General features: G+C 41.5%; 1 protein-coding gene across 2 annotated transcripts in view; it reads right to left on the bottom strand.

The window, feature by feature from the left end:
- The window catches only part of LOC124269810 (calmodulin-like protein 7), a 104,026-nt gene that overhangs the window by 22,445 nt on the left and 58,019 nt on the right, over positions 1-23,562 (bottom strand). Inside the window, exons 1-2 of one of the 2 annotated variants that reach the window (XM_046704848.1) lie at positions 17,328-17,458; positions 1,186-1,416 (exon numbers count right to left, since the gene is read on the bottom strand). In XM_046704848.1, coding sequence (XP_046560804.1) covers positions 1,186-1,395 — 210 coding nt within the window. In that variant the 5' untranslated portion in view covers positions 1,396-1,416; positions 17,328-17,458. Of the gene's footprint in view, positions 1-1,185; positions 1,417-17,327; positions 17,459-23,562 lie in introns of those variants that run through there. The other variant, XM_046704847.1, reaches the window with a different exon arrangement.

The following is a 23,562-nucleotide window of genomic DNA, read 5'->3' as shown; positions in this document are numbered from 1 at the left end:
AGTGGCGATAACTAATGATATTTGTCGTGCTAATACGGTTAATCAACGAAAGCCGACTCCGAGTCCACAAGTCCTTGTTTGCTGTACGCCAGGTAAGGTATCAACAAGTACCATCTTTTACGTGTTTTATATGATCAAGACCAGGAAGCGAACCAAATATATTTTTCTCACACAAAAGAGCGAGAGTAAAAAACATGTTTCAGTCTCATAGAGGTAGTCGGCTATTTTTAATTGGAACTCGGTAACTTCAGTCGGCATTGGCGTAGCCTACTGGCCAAAGCGTTGTCTCATCACGTTGATGACGTGTGTCCGATTCCAAAAATTGGTAAAATGAGTGAAATCAGTTGTTTGTGTTTCTTTTTTCGCAACATGAAGACTACTCATTCTTCTTAGTTTCAAGAACTATATCATTTTGAGATTGTGAGTGAGTGAGTATGGTTTTACGCTTCTTTAGCCATTAGCCATTAGTCTACCCCTACGCCCCCATTTTGAGATAGTCGTGGAGTCATACTTATAGACGGAAAGACCTGAAGTGACACGTGGTCTAAATACGCCACAGTGGAAATTTCCCTCTGTACATGTCAGCGAGACAGCACTATGATTAATGCATCTCGCGCAACGAACACTTTACGGAAAGAACACTGAAGTGACCTGAGTACCCTCAAATGTTTTCAGTGTAAGACAATAACATTATTCAAACGTGAACGCTCACTTATGACAGTCTTACAGGTAAGATCACTTTGTGGAACCGGGCCTGTCCTTTCTGACGATGTCGTAAAAAATGGTCTCGGAATTCACGATGTTTTATAGTGTCATGGATTAATGGAATTCCATTGTTTCACACGAATTTGGCCCTGTTAAATACAATATATTTAGTAAACTTATTCAACCTTATTCATAAGTAACGTGGGTAAAACCAGATTGCGACATACCCACACGCATCTGTGTATCAGCCACCGTTGACATTATTATGTCAACCAATCGGATTGCGGCATACATTCCGCCATGTTTAACAGCAGCACTCAACATATATCTGCCAATCAGATTGTGGCGAGCACTCTACGCTGTTAATCCCACGCATACGTCACATGCACAGATCTGTTGAACAATGCTAAAATATCGTGTGGTTGTATTAGTATCAATCTGTTATTGACAATCTGCTCAACAATGTCTATCGACACTGACCGGAAATGCGTCAGGTGTATATGGCTGGGGTTCCATTTCCCCATTCTGCGGGTCTACTTCCACCTCACTTCCTGTATGGCCTTCTGGGACGGCTGTGTCTGTGTTTCGTTTGTTTTGAAGGAGGTGCTTGAGGGATGTCGCTGACGTCATATGATAACAACATGATAGCAGGACGATAACAGCCAATACGCAGGAATCTAGTCTGGGCATGATGTTACCGTGGACGAATATCTGAAACACAAGGAAACAACATTATTGCTATGACAATATTGTTAATAACAAACTGACAGGTTTCACATACACATGCGCAATTATTTATATGATAGAGAGGACATGATGTTGCAATGGACGAATATCTGAAACAACAGAAAACAACATCATTGTCGTGACAATATTATTGATAACAGCGTGATAGTTTCACAAAGACATGCGTAGTTATTCATAATGATACAGACAGCATGATGTTGCAGTAGACGAAATGTCTGAAACAAAAGAAAACAAGAACCTTGTCATGACAATATTATGAAACGATGTTAACATTGACGAATATTTGAAACAAATGAAAACAACATTATTATCATGACAATCTTATATGTATTAATATGATGTTATCGTGGACGAATATTTGAAACTAAACAGAAAACAGCATTTTTGCCATGACAATATTATTAATATGATGTTACCGTGGACGAATATTTTGAAACAAAGGAAAACAACATTATTGTCATGACAATATTATTGATATGATGCTACCGAGGACGAATATTTGAAACTAAAAAGAAACCCGCATTGTTGCCATGGCAATATCATTAATTTAATATGATGTTACCGTGGACGAATATTTGAAACTAAAAAGAAAACAACATTGTTGCCATGACAATATTACATGTATTAATATGATGTTACCGTGGACGAATATTTGAACAAATGAAAACAATATTGTTGATAGGGACAATATTATTGATATGATGTTACCTTGGACGAGTATTTGAAATTAAAAAGAAACCCACATTGTTGCCATGACAATATCATTAATATGATGTTACCGTGGACGAATATTTGAAACTTAAAAAAACAACACATTGTTGCCATGACAATATTATTAATATGATGTTACCGTGGACGAAGATTTGAACGAACGAAAACAACATTGTTGTCATGACAATATTATTGATTTGATGTTACCATGGACGAATATTTGAAACAAATGAAAACAGCGTTATTGTCATGACAATATTATTAATAACAGCGTAAAAGGCTTCACATACACACGTTCATCTATGCATATTATATAGAGAGCACGATGTTACCGTGGACGAACAAATGAGTGAGTGAGTTTAGGTTCACGCCACTTTCAGCAATATTCCGGCAACATCACGGCGGGGGACACCAGAAATGTGAAACATAAGGAAACAACACCATTGTCATGACAATGATATAATTAAAAATGATAACCTGATAGGTTTACATACACCAGCTCGTCGATTCATATGAAACAGTTGCTTTGGGGAAGCATAGCGGTTAAAGCTTTCGTTCGTCACCCCGACGAACGACCAGGGTTCGATTTTTCACAGGTGTACAAAGTGTGAAGCTCATTTCAAAGATGAATTTCTCCACTAACTTGGGGGAACCAACTGCAAACCTTATGCAGATGAATTGCACGAGGATCATGCACCAACTTGCTCAAATGTATATGCAAATATCGTGCATGTGAACAGCTGGGGTTTGGTGTAAAGTTTTGTTAAGAATTCGTCAATTTTCACTGAGTTTCGTCACTTACTGAACTCATGACAATAATCTTTTCAACGTTACGAAATTGTTTTACAATACATCAGTCCATGTGTAAACAGTACCCTTAAACTGTAAAGAACATTTTGCAAAATCTAAATTAGATCAGTTGACTGAAGTAAGTGGCTACATTTACACTAGTGAGTCTAAAAGTTTGATGGGGAGTATGTATACAGATTGATGTATTTGTAAACACACCCAAAATCTTCATCATTTCAAGTCTGTGGTTGTTTTGTATTTAACTGTGGGCAAGGCCTGTCCTGTTTAAGAGGCCATCATAGGCTAACAGAGTAGCGTTCTATGGGATTGTGGCATGTTACGAATGGCTATCACGGTCATGATTGGAATACGTCATAATGTATTTACATGATCTCCTGACCCCATGACCACTCCGGACCACCCAGCAACATATGTTGGTTGTACAAGCTGTATTAGTTTGGGTGGTCTAACGCCGCACTAGGCAATATTTCAGTGATTAATATAATGATCATCGATCTGCGCAACTGGGATACGATGACATGTGTCAACCAAGTCAGCGAGTCTGACCACCCGATCCCGCTAGTCGCATCTTACGACAAGCACGGGTTGCTGAAAATTTAAACAGATCTTGTTGTCAAACTCGGTTATAGTTTTGGCTTAAAACTGTTACCAAATGTAAATGAAAATATATTTATCGGCAAACATGGATGTCAACAATTGAAACCTCTTGCACAGCAACCACTTACAGCATTTTGAAAAATCCATCTCAAAATTTTGAACCATACCTAAATTTTCTGCATTACAATAACTTGTTAAAATTTCAAACTTCCAGTCATTTAGAATTAGAAAGAGAAAAATATATTCACAAGTATTATTATATTAGACCAAATATGTATAAAATGAATAACCTCAATAACATAAAAGGTAACCTGCCCGATGTATTGCACCTATCATACCGTTTGTTTATAATGTTTAGGTAGTATAAATGTAAATATTGTGTATGTACCTGTTATGCTACAGTTTGCAGCCTAAGTGAATAAAGTGCAGTTCACTTCAGACGGCGGTCTGCAATTCCTCGACACTGGACCAGAAAATCAAATGATTGACGCAACCAGATCACCCGATCCGTTAGCCGCATCTTACAACTAGCTTGCTGAAGACCAATCCTAACCTGGATCTTCACGGGTTGAATGCAGCGTTGAACAAACAAACATTATCAACTGAAACCTCAGTTTTCAAGCAAAATTTACCAGTGAGACAGTCGACGGTTCGCTACGTGTTGGAGAATCAATAACCCGACCAAAGTTCTTAATTTAGATATAACCGCGTCAAACTCCACCGCAGCGTCATTCAAAATGGAATTGGATTCTACCGTTACGCTTGACGCCGCCGAACTCGGTGTCCACGTTGATTCGAGTCAGTTTGTTCGGTATGTACAACTACGTCATCTGACGCTATTTCAGCAGTAGTTGTGAGCTGTTTGCTCACTTCCAGATCACCCACGCGCGTTCTCGTTTCCTGTTTAATGTTTATATCAGCATTTTAAGGAGCTTGTGACAGAAATAAGCGACCCAGGAGCTTCGCTGCTCGTGGAGTGCTTGCCACAGACGTTTCCGTTCCGGGACACCGCTGAGCGTTTATTGTACCATGTACATCTGAACTTTCTTTCGTTTTGACATTTAAGATAATTGGTTTTGGGCTGCTATGGTTCCAGATATTTGTGAAATTGCAGTATGATAGTATTGTAATACAACAGTATGGAAACAGTGTCGTTTTAAATAAATGTATTTTTTGGATAAAAGTATCTCATAAAAATACAAACGGTATCATTTCTTTGATTTGTTGAATAATTTAGTTTTGATATAATGATCAGTTTTCTTATTGTTTGAAGATCAATAAAGGATATATACCCAGCAGGGGCATAGACGTGGATCGTGGTCAGGCGATAATGATAATAACTCGATATGTGCTATTAATCAGAAAAATCAACGATTTACTTGCCTATATCTGTGCTATTATGTTTATATAAGTTGAGAATAATTCGAGCTATGAGTGAGTGAGTAGTAGTCCCACTCAGCAACATTCCAGCCATATGGCGGCGGTGATTTAGAAAAAATCGCGCCGGGGGACACCAGAATGGGGTTCACACATTGTACCTATAGGGGAATCAAACCCGGGTCTTCGATGAGACGAGCGACCGCGTTAGCAACTAGGCCAGCACACCGTCCCCTTCGAGCCATGAACAACCAGTGGCTATACCGTGTGTACGGTGAGGTACAGGCGTCTTATCTACGTTGTATGTGTTGACTCAACGTGTTGTGAGGAAAACAACAACATTTTAAGTGAGTGAGTGAGTTGAGTTTTACGCCGCACTCAGCAATATTCCAGCTATATGGCGGCGGTGTGCTTGTCGCAAGTAGCGCTAAAGGGATCGGGTGGTCAGGCTCGCTGACTTGGTTGACATATGTCATCGTATCTCAAATTGCGTAGATCGATGCTCATGCTGTTCACTGGATTGTCTGGTCCAGACTCGATTATTTACAGACCGCCGCCATATAGCTGGAATATTGCTGAGTGCGGCGTTAAACAACAAACCATCCAACAATCCATACGCATGCCGAAAGAGAAATAATTTTGGTGTTGAGCGAAGACAGCAGCTTTGAGGCGTCAGCCAACAACCAACCAAGTAGCGTCAGAATGCTTACACGAACACTCTTTTGTCGCCACTAACTGGTGTAATCACTGATTGCAGTATTCCGGTCATATATTTTTCATTGCTGTTTTGGCTTTATGCCCAGTGGAATCTGATTTGGGAGATAACAGGAACTGATAGGTCTCTGACACGTATACTTAAGTACATAAAGGTTCTTAGCCGTGAAGACCCGGGTTAGATTTGGCTTTCAGCAACCCATGCTTCTAAGAGGCGACTAACGGGATCGGGTGGTCAGGTTCGCTGGCTTGTTTGACACATGTCGTCGTATCTTATTTGCGTAGATCGGCGCTCATGATCTCAATCACTGATTCTCTGGTCCAGGCTCGATTATTTACCGTCGGCGTTAAACAACAAACATAATATAAAGGTACTTCATCGTTTCAGAAAGCGTTTTCAGAACTGTAAACATGTGCTAAGAGTTAAGATCGTCCCCACGCTAACCTCACTTTACGAAACTGGCCCCAGTACATGTGCCATTAGCATGCTATCCGCTCCAAAGCAAGTGTGACAAATCAAGATTGCAATGTCTTCCTAATGATTGCCGTAATCAATCTGGCCAATACCTCCAGTCGACACAGCCCCGAACCTGTATTTTGGCCGCCGGAAAATGTCAAGAGTCACCACTCCATTAGGCCGTATAACATATCTGGCACTGCGAAAATACCAGGTCAGGGCTCAATCACACAGCACCACCGTGCACTCCGTTCGGGTCGGTAACTTTCTCCCGTACAATGTGAATAGATTCTCTCGCTCCGATAGCAAACAGAACTATTTTAGCAATCTAAAAGCTAATGATATTATTGGTTTCGTTATCGAGCGACATTTCCTTGAAGATATTTGCTCCGTTGGACATTGTTTAAATTGAGGTCCTGTTCAAGAAGGACATGTTTAATTCAAAATTGATGTCATACTTGGGGAACCGATAACTTATTCCGTTTCTTGAATGAAAAAAGCCTTCTAAAATCTCTTGGATGAAGAACTTGCGATAACCCTGCTTTCATTCGACCGGTAATCGTTATTATCGACATTGGACGCTGTATTTTGGTCAATGACGTCAGAATATTTTTGTTTTAGTTGTGGGGTAAAAATGAAACTGAAACAAAAGAGCAAAGCGGACGTTTGTAGTCGTTCTTTTCAGAATTGTGATTATGTATCATCAATACTTAATTCAGGGTCATTTTTATATTGACTTTCGTCAAATTGGGTTCTTTGTGAAAACAGAAAGATTCCCATTTATTCCTGCAACTCCATGACGCCGTGTTAAATGAGTTTCTGCACTTGAGGCAGGGCATCTGTTTAACTTGGAATCCTCACAGTCTGCGATATATGTCAATATATTTACATGGGGGTAACACTGCTGACACCGTGACCTCATTTGGTGGCACCGCACCAGGATCACGAAGGAATGCAAATCTCACTAGTGTCACTAGTTTTCGTGATGATCCCTTTTCACAATACACAGCTGTGCCCTTACATAAATGTTGATAGACATCAAATTGCGCACTTAAATCGTACTTTTCCACGTCGGTCATGATGTTGTACGATCAATGAAGAGGGATCGATCGGCTTACATCAATTAGTGCGATTGATTTCCATCACTGCCTGTGGCATTATGTCCGTAACGGAATATTCCGAGTGAATCCGAACGGACGAAACCTGCTCAAAGACACGTTGACACGATACAGAACTCCGTAACACCCCTCAGAGATACGTACCTAGGGGTGAAACGGTATACCGGGGTATTTTGCCTTCGGTTCGGTATACCTTAATGCAATCCAAAAATTTGTATTTCCGTGCCGTCGTTTTATTAACCTTTATAAACTTGTTTCTAAAATGTTTAGAATTCAAATCATTTTCTCAAAATCTATTCATTTCTTTGCTGGACGGCCGCTATTTTCACGGAAGTAAGTTTTCATATACCGAACCGAAACGGACCGAACCGAAGGCCTTGTACCGCAATAGGTACCGTACCGTGGTAAGAGCTTACCGTTTCACCCCTAGAGATACCTTGTTGGAATCGACCCCGAGCCGCCTATTCTGAATGGAAGAAGCCACTACATGGATGGCTCGCTGACCTTCTTGACACGTTTCATCGTATTCCATAAGCGTAGTTCGATGCTCATGCTGTTGATCACTGGATTGCCTGATTCGATTATTTACAAACCGCCGCCACATATTGCTGAGTGCGGCGTTAAACAAACAAACAAACAAATTCATTCCAGATTAGGTTTGAAAATATCAATTCGGAATTTGATAGCTAGGTAAAAGAAACATAATCCGGAATGTAAATAGATGACAGAGATTATATGATAGTACTTTCCATGGGCTGTGGTGAGTCTCTTCTGTGCCAAGTCTTTACCCCGCCGAAGTGAGTGAGTTACAATTTAACACCGGGTTGTCAATGCCTCAACCATCAAAGGGCATTATACCATTGAATCGACGGATAACCATTCAGACCGTAGCCGTCGTTCGGAATAGTTCGTGTTAACCTTTTCGAGATTGCATGATTACAAGACACTTTCCGATTGTCACTTTCCCGATCTGGTAAGCGACTGTCTGATTGGTCGGTTGAAAGGTCGTTCTGACTTGACCCGTAATGGATGCCCTCGAATCCTTGTTAAGCGGTCGCGAGAACTAAGATCTGGATTTACAGACCAAGGGCTCCAAGATTTTATCTAAAATCCTGGAATGTCACCCTTACTTGACCATACTGAATTTCCTAACACTATTTAATTCTCTTATGATATATTCCCTTGCCATTTCGCCAGCAAATCTCAGTTTTATCCACATAATGAAAACCCATAAACCAATCAGTCGTCCAATCATCGTCCTTGGATTTCACAACAAATAAACGACATGGCCTTCTGCTACAGAGAGACAGACAGACTGACAGGAAGACAGAAGGACAGACAGAGAGACAGACAGACAGACAGGAAGACAGACAGAGAGAGGGTGGAACTAAAAGATAACGAGTGAAACATACGCAAAGTGAAGAAGAGGTATTGAGTAAGGTAGAGAAGCTGAGAAAGATTGAGAGATAGAGAGACAGAGAAAATAGAGGTGTGGAGAGATAGGACCAGAGAGATGAAGAGAGCAAGAAATTTAGGGAAATCGAGTGATATCAAGAGAGAGCGCTAGAGCGAGCTTGAGAGAGATAGATAGGCAGACAGAGAGAGATTGACAGAGCGATAGAGAGAGAGAGTTAGCGAGAAAGCGCTAGAGAGACACAGAGAGAGAGAGAGACAGAGAGAGAGAGAGAGAGAGAGAGCGATAGAGAGAGAGGTCTAGAGATAGACAGAGCGATAGAGCGAGAGCTAGGAGAGAGAGAGAGTTAGCGAGATAGCGCTAGAGACACAGAGAGATAGCTGAGAGAAAGCGCTAGAGACACAGAGCTAGAGAGAGAGACAGAGAGCTGAGAGACACACAGAGAGAGAGAGAGAGAGAGAGAGAGAGAGAGCGATAGAGAGAGAGAGTTAGCGAGATAGCGCTAGAGAGACAGAGAGAGAAAGCGCTAGAGACACAGAGGAGAGCTTATTTTTATCTTTAATGTAACTGAACTGTTGTTAAGTTGATTAGATCTCTTTAACTCATCCCTGGTTGTGAGCTGGAGAGAGAGAGAAGAGAACAACTTTAATGAGGCTGGGATCTCTTTAACTCATCCTGGTTGTGGAAGACATTGTGTGTAAAGATGATCAGAAATAATTCTAAAAAGGCTAGGGTACGAAAGGGATTTTCATCCACACGACATGTATTAAATTGTGTACATTTGTGCCGGGAAATACAAGTTTACAATACAGTGATACAGTTGTAATCAATACGTTACCGAATCCCGAAGTCTTTAGTCGTACAAAAATAGTGTATTTGCAGAAAACGGCCATCATTATTATAGTCAACAACTTACGACAGGATCAGACATCCAGAGACTATTTTACACAGGCCCAGCGGGGAACTAAAGGATGAAATACGGTAATTTGATGAAAGTCCATATGACTTATATTCAGCATTTCGGGAGGTTTTGTACTTGGGGCGGTTTTGCTTTGAGACATTTATTATTTCTCCGAACTGAAAACCCAAGCGTTTTAACACAAACTACACAGAATACAGCCTATATGCAGTAAACTACGTTTATTAGTAAAACTCTGAGCCAAAATAAACAAATTAGTTCTAAATACACTCCGGTATATGTTTCTTGTTTCCTATAACATCCTACGCTCGACAGGCACGGAGACAGGTGTTGTGAATGATAACTTAACTCATTTGACGTCTTGGGAAATCAATACATTTTACTACCAAACTTGTCGGCATTATTCACACAATCTGTCTATAAAACAGTTTCACTTTATATCCAAGTCGCCAAACACCGGTATGTCCATTAGTTTCACACCGTGTCATCTCCATCAACCATCCATAAACAGACAAGCATCTCCATCAATATGTATGGACGTTTGCAGCAGTAAATCAGAGCTCGGGTCTACAACGTGCCTACAACCTTTGATCACAACGAACAAACCTTTATTACAACGTAAACCTTTGATCACAACGATTATCTTATCTGGCCGCTGTTCACCGCAATGTGTCCTACTTACAGAGGTGAACTGCACAATACTACACACCAGCGACCTGTTACCGGGGAAACATAAAGAAAGAAAGATGTCTGGTCGTGAGATTTTCAATGCGCAACTCGAACTGCCGTGTATCGGGAGTGTTTTTACGACATGCATGAACATATACTGAGGGGAAAAAATAAGGGATCACATGAAAGCACAAGTGTTCCTTTATTTTTTTTCCAGGTTTTTTCACAAACTATGCTATACAAAGCTTGTGAGGAAACCTTAGAAAAATTAAAGGAACACATGTGCTTTCATGTGATCCCTTATTGTTTTCCCTCAGTATATATACGTTAATGTCATACTGATCATTAGATTGATTTTCATAAACTAACGGTTACTGCGAAAATACAGGAATTTGAAAGGTTGAATTTGGACAATTTTCAAACGATGTCATTTGTAATGACGATTTACTCTAAAATTGATTAAAAAAAATAATTTTTTTTATATAAATCGATTACTTTGATTTCTGCATACTGGTTCTTCACGTGATGGCGGGGCGGTGGGGTAGCCTAATGGTTAAAGCGTTGGATCGTCACGCCAAAGACCCGGGTTCGAATCCCCACATGGGTACATTGTGTGAAGGCCATTTCTGGTGTCCCCGCCGTGATGTTGCTGGAATATTGCCAAAAGCGGCGTAAAATCAAACTCAGTCAGTCAGTCAGTCACGTGATGGCCCCCGTTCCACAAAGCAATCTAAGCTAAAGTAAGCATAAAATAGATAGATATAAGAGTTAAGGTCCTTAGCACTTAGATCTCTTGTTGGAACGGGGCCGAGGTACTTGCATTGTTTAACCCTATAGACAGAGGGACCGTATAATCTGCGCGAGTTCATCTCGTCCAAGCAGCAATCCAAACGTTTTATGGCAAACGATACATGGTATCTCATTCGAGAGTCTGTTGATATCAAATATATCACCACGGTATGTATAACCGCATGTGTATGGGTATCAGATGTATGAACAATCGTCGATAACATTTCCAACCTCCAAAGGCAAGCTATTATCGACTGGTCTTGACACATTTGGTATCAAGAGATACGAGAGTGAGAATATATCGACCAGTGTTTTTGTATCTAAGAGCAGCACGAACAATGTACGAGCATTAATTTTAAATGCTACTTCATTCATGCACAATACTTCTCCATCAAGCGTATTACGTATAAAATATATTCTGCTACATGTGATTTAGTTGGGCAACTCTTTGGTCCTTTAGCGATGATGGGTTTTACTAACATTTTAAGTGATGTAGGAAATGACTTCAATTCAACATTATCACCTCATGGTAATCCCCATTAAGTCACATCGACATTTAATTTATTATGTCATGGTAATCCCCATCAAGGGATGTACGACGTGACATCACCTTAACATGATTACGCCATGGTAATCCCAAACGATCAAGGCGGTGTACGAAAGCGTTGGCATCACACGCCAAAGACCCGGGTTAATCCCCACATGTAAAATGTGTAAGCCCATTTCTGGTGTCCCCGCCGTGATGTTGCTGGAATATTGCTAAAAGCGGCGTAAAACCAAACTCAGTCAGTAAGTCAGTCAGTCAGTACCAAACGAGTGATGTAAGAAGCGACGTCTGATCAATATCGAGTGATGTAGGAAGTGACGTCAATTCAACATTATCACGTCATGGTAATTCACAACGAGGAATGTAGGAGGTGACGTCATATCAACATTATAACGTCATGATATCAGGTTTCCATGGGTTTTCACAAGAAGGAGACAAGAAATGAGATGCTTCAGATGCAGATTCACTAGTTATTCATATACGTGTGCATTACCTGGTTGTTGTTTTCAGTATTAGATAAAAAATGACATAATGGAACAGGCTGATGTCAGTAATAAAAAGACAAATTCTAAGTATCGTTCCCAGGACCAACACGGCAATGAGGTTTCTGGTGGACAGGGAAAAAGGATTTAAACATTTACAAGTGAGAAACATTGAACTGCGGCTTCTACGATCATAAAACGGCTGTAATCGATACGGGATGTTGTAATGTTTATAACTAAATTCACAGGAAAACTCAAGTGCTTCAATCTTAATGGGCAGCGAAACCCATCATGAATCTCTCTGACAAAAGGTGTCGACCCGATCACGCAATCAGGAACAGAGCACAAACAAGAGAAACTCGAACAACCGATGTTGCGAAAATTATAAAAGACACATAATGTTAACTACCGAGATATAATTCAGATGACTGCGCTGAAGTCTTTAATATTTGATAACGGAGTATGGACCTCTGTGTCTCCAAACCGGCGTAAACACTCGCGTGAGCGTTAACAATGTCAAGGACATGTAAGAAAAGACAAGTTGTTATTGACGTTACAACGTTACAACCACAAGTGCATTTTGGAGTGAGTGAGTGAGTTTAGTTCTACGCCGCTTTTAGCAAAATTCCAGCAACATCACGGCGGGGGACACCAGAAATGGGCTTCACATAATGTACCCATGTGGGAAATCGAATCCGGGTCTTCGGCGTGACGAGCAAACGCTTTAACCTCTTGGCTACCTTACCGCCCCTAATATGTTGGTAGACAACATTGGTATTTTGGCGCGATATATCAAGATACGTAAAGTGATGTATGTAAATGGTGTTGTAGATATATTTGTGTAAACTGATTGAAATACAGACGTTACTATAAACCAACTGCGCGAATAGATAGGAATGTTGGTGCATATCATATTGGGGTTAAATTGGTGTAGTCTGTTTGAGGTATATGTAGTAATATTGGTGTACACAATGTGGGAACGAGTAACATCAAGAACATCGTCATCAAGAACAGGGACTGACTGTTTTTTGCAGTATCAACGACGTATCTCGACGGTCAAACTCACTCATAGGTCGATGGTCAAATTCGCACACATGTCGAAGGACAAGCTCACACTCAGATCGAAGGTCAAACTTACACATAGGTCGAAGTACAAACTCACCCATAATTCAAAGGACAAACTCGCACATAGGACAATGGTCAAACTTAACCATATGTCGATGGTCAAATTCGCACATAGGTCAGTCAAACTGACCAGTATGTTGATGGTGAATCTCTCCCACGAGTCTATTAAAATACATTTTGTTTAAAACACTCACTCACAAACTCATTCACTCACAGAGGGTATGACCATTCCCTCTCACTCACTCACTCACACAATATTTGTTTGAGCAATATAATCACGACAGTTACAAGTCACTGGCCTTCCCCGCATGATGCATCATTCAATAAGTGCATTATGATCATTTGGCGGTGTGACATTTTGTAATCCACTAAGTATGTCAATTACAATGCCCTCCCTCTGTCCCCCTTCCCCCTAAAACCCTTCCCCCACCACCGAGTGACTGACATAGGTTGCATCTATTAGCCGACATATTGCCGAGCAGTTGTGTGCAGTAGGGAACAGTTACAGCACGATATAGTGAGGGCGTTACACCACCTACAGTCTTGGACGTCGTGTCTTCTTGTCAGTGTATTATGCATTGTCAGTACAAGTGGATTCACTGAGACGGTTGTGGTTGTAGGTGAGGTGAGGTGAAATTGGGTTTAACGTCGTGCTTGAGAATATTTCGCTCATAGGACGACGTGCATGCGTGTGTGTGTGTGTGTGCGACTGCTTGTAGTAGCCCAGACTGAAGCTGGTTTTATAGTGCTAGCCCATTGAGATACCATGCCGCAGTGAAGCATGAATACCCCACTCAGACACATTATACTGACTCCGAGCCGACCAGTCCTTGTTGTACCCATTACTGCCGAGCGCCAGGCAGGGACCAAGTACCATATTTTATCGTCTTTTGGTATGACGCGGTCGGGGATCGAACCCGCGACCTTCCGCTCTCCGGGCGGACGCTCTAACCACTACACCACGGAGGCGGTTGTGGTTGTAGTTCCACAATGGAAACTATATTACTGTACTGAAAGTATTATATCAGATCTTAACACCAGCATGCACGCACAGTGAGTGAATGAGTGAGTTTAGTTTTGCGCCGCACTCAGCAATATTCCAGCTATATGGCGGCGGTCTGTAAATAATCGAGTCTGAACCAGACAATCCAGTGATCAACAGCATGAGCATCGATCTGCGCAATTGGGAACCGATGACATGTGTCAACCAAGTCAGCGAGCCTGACCACCCGATCCCGTTAGTCGCCTCTTACAAAAAGCAAAGTCGCCTTTTATGGCAAGCATGGGTTGCTGAAGACCTATTCTATCCCGGATCTTCACGGGTCTGCACGCACAGTAACTGCGGAACAGACACATAGTAGATGCCGGATACCCACATCATTGCTACAGGATCAACATGTAATAAAGGTAAGATATAACGGTACACCCACTCACGAATGAATCTACACATAGCTACTCGGCAGGATCGACACATAGTGACGAATGAATCTTCACATAATGACGAATGAATCTACTCATAGTACGGCGGGATCTACGCATGGTGACGAATGAATCTACGCATGGCGACGAATGAATCTAAACATAGTAACAAATGAATCTACACATAGTAACAAATGAATCTACACATAGTAACGAATGAATCTACACATAGTAACAAATGAATCTACACATAGTAACGAATGAATCTACACATAGTAACGAATGAATCTAAACATAGTAACGAATGCATCTACTCATAGTGACAAATGAATCTACTCTTAGTTATGGCAGGATCTACACATGGTGACGAATGAATCTACTAATAGTAACGAATGAATCAACAAGATCCACTTATAGTGACAACATGACCTACCCATAGTAACGGCTAGATCTCCACATAGTAACGGCAAGATCCACATATAGTGACAACATGACCTACGCATAGCAACGGCCAAATCTCCACATAGTAACGGCAAGATCCACATATAGTGACGACATGACCTACGCATAGTAACGGCTAGATCTCCACATAGTAACAACAAGATCCACATATAGTGACGACATGACCTACCCATAGTAACGGCCAGATCTCCACATAGTAACGGCAAGATCCACATATAGTGACAACATGACCTACCCATAGTAACGGCCAGATCTCCACATAGTAACGTCAAGATCCACATATAGTGACAACATGACCTACCCATAGTAACGGCCAGATCTCCACATAGTAACGTCAAGATCCACATATAGTGACAACATGACCTACCCATAGTAACGGCCAAATCTCCACATAGTAACAACCAGATCCACATATAGTGACAACATGACCTACGCATAGTAACGGCCAGATCTCCACATAGTAACGGCAAGATCCACATATAGTGACAACATGACCTACACATAGTAACGGCCAGATCTCCACATAGTAACGTCAAGATCCACATATAGTGACAACATGACCTACCCATAGTAACGGCTAGATGTGCACGTATTGTCGGCAGGATCTACGCAAAGTAAAGGTAGGATCTACACATAGCAACAGTAGGATTCATGTATATTGGCGAAACAATCTACACATAGTAACGACATGATCCTTACATAGTGAGGTCAAGATCTGCAAATGGTGACGGCAAAAATCACGTTTAATGACGAAAGAATGTATGCATAGTGACGACAGGGTGTACACATAACTACTGTAGGATTCATATATATTGAAGAAAGAATGTCGGTATCTACATGTAGTAACGATAGAATCCATTCAAAGTGACGACAGGATCTACACAGGATTACTGCAGAATTCACATCTTAATGAAAGAATCTACAGATTGGAATGTCAGGATGTACTCAAAGTTACGACATTATCTATACATATTAACGACAGTATCTACCCATAGTAACGGTAGGATTCACATTTATTGCCGAAGGAATCTTCGCATAGTGACGACTGTATTTGTACAAAGTAACGGCAGAATCGACAAAAAGTGACACCACTATACACCCAGAGTGCCAGCAAGATCTACCCATAGCAACAGGATTCATATATATTGAAGAAAGAATCCACACACATAGTAAAGTTAGAAACTACCCATAGTAACAGGATTCATATATATTGAAGAAAGAATTCACACACATAGTAAAGTGAGAAACTACCCATAGTAACAGGATTCATATAGATTGAAGAAAGAATCCACACACATAGTAAAGTTAGAAACTACCCATAGTAACAGGATTCATATATATTGAAGAAAGAATCTAAACTTAGTAAAGGCAGAAACTACCCATAGTAACAGGATTCATATATATTGAAGAAAGAATCCACACACATAGTAAAGTTAGAAACTACCCATAGTAACAGGATTCATATATATTGAAGAAAGAATCCACACACATAGTAAAGTTAGAAACTACCCATAGTAACAGGATTCATATATATTGAAGAAAGAATCTATACTTAGTAAAGGCAGAAACTACTCATAGTAACAGGATTCATATATATTGAAGAAAGAATCCACACACATAGTAAAGTTAGAAACTACCCATAGTAACAGGATTCATATAGATTGAAGAAAGAATCCACACACATAGTAAAGTTAGAAACTACCCATAGTAACAGGATTCATATATATTGAAGAAAGAATCTATACTTAGTAAAGGCAGAAACTACTCATAGTAACGGGATTAATATATATTGAAGAAAGAATCTACACATAGTGACGGTATGATTCATATATATTGAAGAAAGAATCTACACATAGTAAAGGCAGAAACTACTCACGGTAACGGAATGTTTCAATAAATTTAAGAACAAAATCTACACATAGTGACATCAGAATCTACACATAGTGACAGTATGATTCATTTGTATTGAAGAAAGAATCTACGTAGTAACACCAGAATCTACACATAGTAACGGGATGATCTGCACATAGTAACTCCAGGATGTACCAACAGTAACGACAAGATCCAGATATAGTGACGACTTTATCTACTTGTACACATAGCATCGCGAGAGTATACACAAAGTACCATCAATATACATAGTTACAAAGTAGTGACATCAAGATAAGCACGCATACGCACACAGTAATCATGAAATCGTCACACACTAAACTCATGTCTTTCTCCGGCAAACCCACCCCCCTACCAGTCCCGCTAGTAACTTACCTTCTAGGCGAGTAGAAACGTGTGGCGTCCCGCTGATTATCGCTCCCGAGGCTAGCACCGACACAGGACTGGGAAACCGTGTGACGGAGAGGAAACTGCACGTGCTCCTCCACACCCCTATATCACCTTCTCTCGAATCGTGCCAGCCAGCTAATACTGTTGGGATAACTAATTCATGTGCGCAGTCCATAGGCTGGTTCTGACCTTAAACCATACCTCCCTGCTTTGATATTCATAGACGTTGAGACACAACCCTTCGTTATGTCTACCGCCAATATCCGACAAATGTCATTCCTATTTCGGTTCGTTAGTTTCCCAACCGCTTTTGTTCCAATCCTAATTTTATATCAGCTTTGCTAGTGATATTGGACGACTAAACACTGCCTTGTAAGCATGTCATTAGTGGGGCGGTAGTGACAATGTAATTGTGTACCGTATATCTCGCTCAGGTCCAGTTCCGGTCATTCGTCTGGACACTGCCATTCCCTGGACAGACACGGGCGTCACTGGACCCGACCTCCGAATAACGGATACGATACCGTCCTTCCGATATATGTCTAGATTTTCTGACGGGACTGACATTGTTAAAGTAGAACCTGATACTGCTGCGCGACCAATATTGACGTGCCTTGATCTTCGCCCCATTGTGCTATGGCCATGTTGGGCCTGCGTTCGAACTTTCCGATCAGTTCGATTCCTGTTAGATTCCGTTGCACCGACGACAGACGCATTCCTTTGTAAGAACCAACTGAATCAAAATGATCACATATCAGTAATTCGTTTTAGAGGATCCGATATTTCAAATCACAGATTGTCTTTGATTGTGATCCCTGGTCTGTAAGTACCTTACCGTAGCTCATGGATTTCACCAAACCAAATCTGCGTTAATTTGGCCTTCTTTTAAAATACTGTGATGTTACGGAACTGCTTTAATATCAAAACAAAAGAATCTTCTTTCAATCATTCACTTGGAACCTTAGGCCTCTGGTAGCGTCGTGATGCCATGCTGTCTGACAATCAGTCTTCATTCAGAACTGAAGGACACAGGCCCATAGTACAAGTATATACACTCACGTGCAAAAGAAACGTCCCCAAGTATTTTTTAACTACCAACAACTCAAGCACAAACACGAATAGATATGAACGGTTAATATGCATAACGAAGGTGTATGTAAAGCATGTCTGACATAAGAAAGAGAACGTGATAAACCTAACAGTGGTACAGGGAATGTTGTCGCATGCGGGTCGATTGTCGAGCGCAAGCCAAAACAAACAAATGACAAAACAGAGGTTGAAATGGGAAGGCAGATCGTCAATACCGCGCATGTCCATCCCTTACAACGGTGCACGTCAGAACACGTCGTCGGGCCGAGTGTGTAAGGCTCCTGATCACGTGACTGAGGATCCGTCGCAATTCTGTCTGTAATGCCTGAGCCAGTGCATTTCTCGTCAATGGAGGGTGTGGAAGCTGTAGAATCCGACGTCCAAGATGGACCCACAAGTACTCTGTCGGAGACATGTCAGGGGATCTTCGTGGCCAAAGCTGGACGGCACGTTGACGTTTAGAAGGCCGTTGCGACAAAAGCGGTGTGAGGTGTTCTATTGTCTTCTTGAACCAAGGTTCCTGGATATTGCTGGAGGAAAGGCAGGATATGGGGCCGCAAAACTTCATCAATATACCGACGGCCTGTCAGGCTGCCATGGATGATAACAATGTCGGTCTTGGTGTTCCCACATGCCACCCCAAACCGTCACACTCCCTCTACCATATGGTTCCGTTTCCTGAACGCAACAACGTACCGTCCGTTCCCCACGTCAGTGGTAGACACGTCTTCGGTCATCAGTTCTGTTCAAATGGAACCTACTCTCGACGCTGAAAAGGACCCGTTGCCGGTTCCGTTGCTGCCACTGACGAACATTCCTGGCCAAAACCAATCTTCGACGTCGATATTCCGGCGGTAACGTCATGCCCCTCAACGGTCTGCAGGCTCCGATTTCCATGTTGACGTTGTCGTCTGGACACTGTCCACCTGCTGACGCGATGACCAATGCTAAGCACTGATGATGACGTCAAGGCGAGGAATCTGTTGCTTAAAAGAAGCGTCCGTCTATAACGGTCCTCTTGTGGGGTAGTGACTTCCGGTCGACCGCTCCTCGGCCTGTCTGTTGTCCGGCCAGCTTGTCTGTAACGTGTGACCAATGTCCCAATCGTTCTTTTTGCACAACCCAGGATTCTTCCAACATGGTCGTGCGTTGCTCCAAGCTGCAGCATGCCAATCGGTCTTTCTCTCTTAATCTCTGTTAATCGAGGCATGTTCTGCTGGTTTTTCAGATGATTGTGATTGCAAAGAACAGTTTCCAACGTGTTTTATAACCGATCTCCATACGGGTGATTTACTGCACGTGAAGGAAATTTCACTGAATAAAGTCATTTTTCCCGCTGCTGGCATACAACACGTGCATTTCCTTGGGGTGTTATGCATTTGTGTGTTTGGGCAATGTGTTCCGGACTGTTTTTAATGTTTTTGGCCATATCCAGCAAATATAATATAATATAAATTTTGGGGATGTTTCTTTTGCACGTGAGTGTACAATGTTAAAAAAGCAGAGTTGATTTCTCTTCAAAATAGCATGATAAAAAAAAATTCCATTAATATACGGTTAGCAGTTGACAATAGCTGGATAAATTCATGTGTGTATGTTTTGACGGTTGTTTCGTAAACAAACTGGATATATATCTGCTTCTAATGTTACTCTATATAATGACCACAAATTGGTAGAACATGGTATTCGTCTTCCGGGACATTTAACTTACAGTATTTTCACACAGTAGTTTTGCTATGAAATTTTCCCTTACAGCACCTTAAACCATAGTGCTGTAAAGTACGTATTATAACCAGGTTGAACCTGGAATTCGAACCGATGATCATTCGGAATTCTAAATCTGGGATGTACATTTATCAAGGTGTATAATTATATGTACGGACTATCGAGAAGAAAATAGCCCATCCTGAGAAAACAATAGGAAAAGAATCTGAAAACGATTCCCCTTTCATTCCGGGTTACGTCCAGTCCCCCTGATTCTAAAAGCCAGAATCCGCCCGGGTTTTAGTTCACCGGAACCGGAAGTAGCATGAACTAAATTAAATGTACAGCCCCCAGTAAGAACACAACCGACACCCATACATGATTTTTCCATTACACTGTGGCCAACACTAAGCTGTAACGGACCGGTCAGAGGCAGGTTGATCATCTATCTTGACTTTACTGCAGGTAATTCTGGAAGACTCTAAGTCTGTCGTGATTATCCTGGCATCTGATTGGTGTTATTGTTTAGTGGATTTAGAATTTGTTGTGACGCAATGGCGTCGGGATTTACAACAGAGGACTGGCCTTTAGGCGACAAATTTAGATAGAATAGACAGGGGACGTCTTCAATTACGTGACGTTTATGGCAATGCCCAAAATGTAGGGCACAGGAAAGACGGACATAAGAGATTAACCAGGGCAGTGCGACGGAAGAAACTTTGCTGATATATATATATGGAGTCTTGTCCGGTTGCCGTAAATACGTCACATATTTGACCGCAAATTATACCTTCCTTAGAGGTGTGCAAACGTCGCGTTTCTTGTATGTCACATGATTCACTGTATGACATCGTTTGTTTGTTTGTTTGTTTGTTGTCTGTTTGTTGTTTAACGACGCACTAAGCAATAGTCCAGCTCTATGGCTGCGGTCTGTAAATGATCGAGAGTCTGAAGAAGACAATCCAGTGATCAACATCATGAGCATCGATCTACGCAATTGGGATAAGAATGACACGAGTCGATCAAGTCAGGGGTCGTGTCTTACGACAAGCATGGGTTGTTTAATACCAGATCTAACCGAGTTTTCCACGGTGTGTAGCAGCAATATTGGTAGTAGTAGTAGTAGTAGTAGTAGTAGTAGTAGTAGTAGTAGTAGTAGTAGTAGTAGTAGTAGCAATAGTAGTAGTAGTAGTAGTAGTAGTAGTAGTAGTAGCAGTAGTAGCAGTAGTAGTAGTAGTAGTAGTAGCAATAGTAGTAGTAGTAGTAGCAATAGTAGTAGTTGCGGCAGCAGCAGTAGCAGCAATACTGTTAGAAGTAGTAGCAACGCAACAGCAGTAGTAGTAGTAGTTGTGGTAGTAGTTGTCGCAGCATAAACTGCGCTAGACCGTCAGTCCCAAAACAATGGCATTAACCAACACAAGCAGCACTACATAATGCTGTTGTTGCTTTTCGCAAACCAGTTGTCCAATTCACACATTTCTCTTAGCATTTGTATGTTCAGATACCTATATCACAAAGCCAAACTCCATACCTAAACTATTCGGTTTGCCGCCAGTGGTAACAGTAGATCTCGGTACTTCATGTACATCGGACCGACACGCGTTGAGGCTTTGATCACATGGAAAGAGTTAATACTGTTCTTTATTTGTCAAACTTGGCACCATAGCATGACAGAATTTCAAACAATATCACAATGAAGAACTATGTATGTAAGTTAGACTTGAGAGGCAGGTCATAATGATGTACCATAACACAACAACGCTATAAAAGACTTTCGGTGCAGCCACTTTCATCACACAACACTCTCGGATTCCACAAACGCATCATAAACTGACGGCCAGTGTTAATAATGTCGTTATTAAACCTCAGGGCAGTGGTGCCGTGTGTGTCTCCGGCTGGTTAATAACTGAACCTAATGGTGCCCCTTTGATCTGGTTAGCGGAACATTATCCCGCACCGGCATGATTGTCCTCGCTCTAGGCAAGGCTCTCGTGCCGTGAACTTAATAGAATTATAACAGCCCCTTGGTACGACCGACACATATACCTCATCGTGAAGAGATATGACCTCATTAATTGCCGCATTAACGGCACATGATAATTCCACCTGGGCGGTTTTAATTGGGTTCTAATCAAGGTCAAGCATTTCTTGATTGCACAGCTTCTGCCAAGTTTTAACTTTCCCCCAACAAGACTTTGTGTCTGTCCTGACTCCCGTTGGGAGACACGTAGATCGGTACTTGATTACCCACGCTACTAAACCGCACACGTTAACTTACTGCGCCAATATTACATATATACCGGTGCCACGATCAAAAGCATTTGTGGAATGATCTAAAAATGGGTTTCGCTGATCTGAGGACTTTTATGAAATAGACATCTTCATCGTTTCTAGATTAGGTTTTGAAACTTTATATTTATTTTTTTCTAAACAAATCAGCTTAATGTTACAATGGGGTTTTTGTTTTCCTTTCCGACAGAGAAAAGGATAAAATGAAGAGACAACAGTATTATAGCTGATCAACCGTTTTAATGTTCGCGTTACCATATGCCATTATTCAAATGAAGTATATAAGAACAGAAAAGCTTCTAATCCCTTTCAGGGAGGTAATTTGTGATCTGGTTGTTGGAGCAGGGGAGGGGGGGGAGAACGAGGGGGCTGGGGAGAACGAGAAACAAAGAGACAGATAGAGTGTCAGAGGGAGTGGAGCGTGGGGGGTTCGAGAGAGGGAACGAATGAAAGAAGAGAGAGACAGAGACGGGGAATAGAAAGTGAAAAGATGGGAGATGGAAGAAGATGAGACAATAAAAGAGAGTGCTAGGTTATAATTAACAAAGAGACATGCAGAGAGAGCGATGGAGGAAGAAGGGGAGGGAGAGTTGGAAGGAAGGAGCGAGGGGGAGAATGATTGAGGGAGGAGAGATAAAATGAACAAAGAGAAAGAGCGAAGAAAGCGAGATACCAAGGGGTGAGAGAGAAGGAGAAAGGGAAAACAAGAGAGATTGTAATATAAGTTAGACACAGAACCAAAAACTTACTTAACAGGCGCCTATGCCACAACGTCAGTCACCGTTGGCATTACGCGAGACATCGTACACATGTTCGTATCACACGAGGTTGTATCTGCAGCTGACTCAAACAATTCTTGGAGAACATTACGCGGAAGTAATTACAATTACTGCTATAACAACGACTGATGAATGTAAGCACGGAATGTTACGATCATTTGCCCTGACCCTGTGAGTAGTCTCGTCCTTTATTATCACCAGTGTTCCCACTCTGTCCTCTGTTCACTGGCTTCGATGGTGGGACTAACCAGTGCAATCACGCAGCCTCATGTCCCTGTGTACAACGATCTAATTATATTACATAAATATCCCTGCTCATTAACACAGAACACTTTCATTAGTCTCCCATTAGTCAACTC

This window comes from Haliotis rubra, unplaced genomic scaffold, assembly GCF_003918875.1.
Source record: "Haliotis rubra isolate DU_JTF1 unplaced genomic scaffold, ASM391887v1 Scf1479, whole genome shotgun sequence".
NCBI classification, from domain to species: domain Eukaryota; kingdom Metazoa; phylum Mollusca; class Gastropoda; order Lepetellida; family Haliotidae; genus Haliotis; species Haliotis rubra.
The sequence above is the reverse complement of the archived record's forward strand: the minus strand, read 5'-3'. Positions and strand labels throughout refer to the sequence as shown.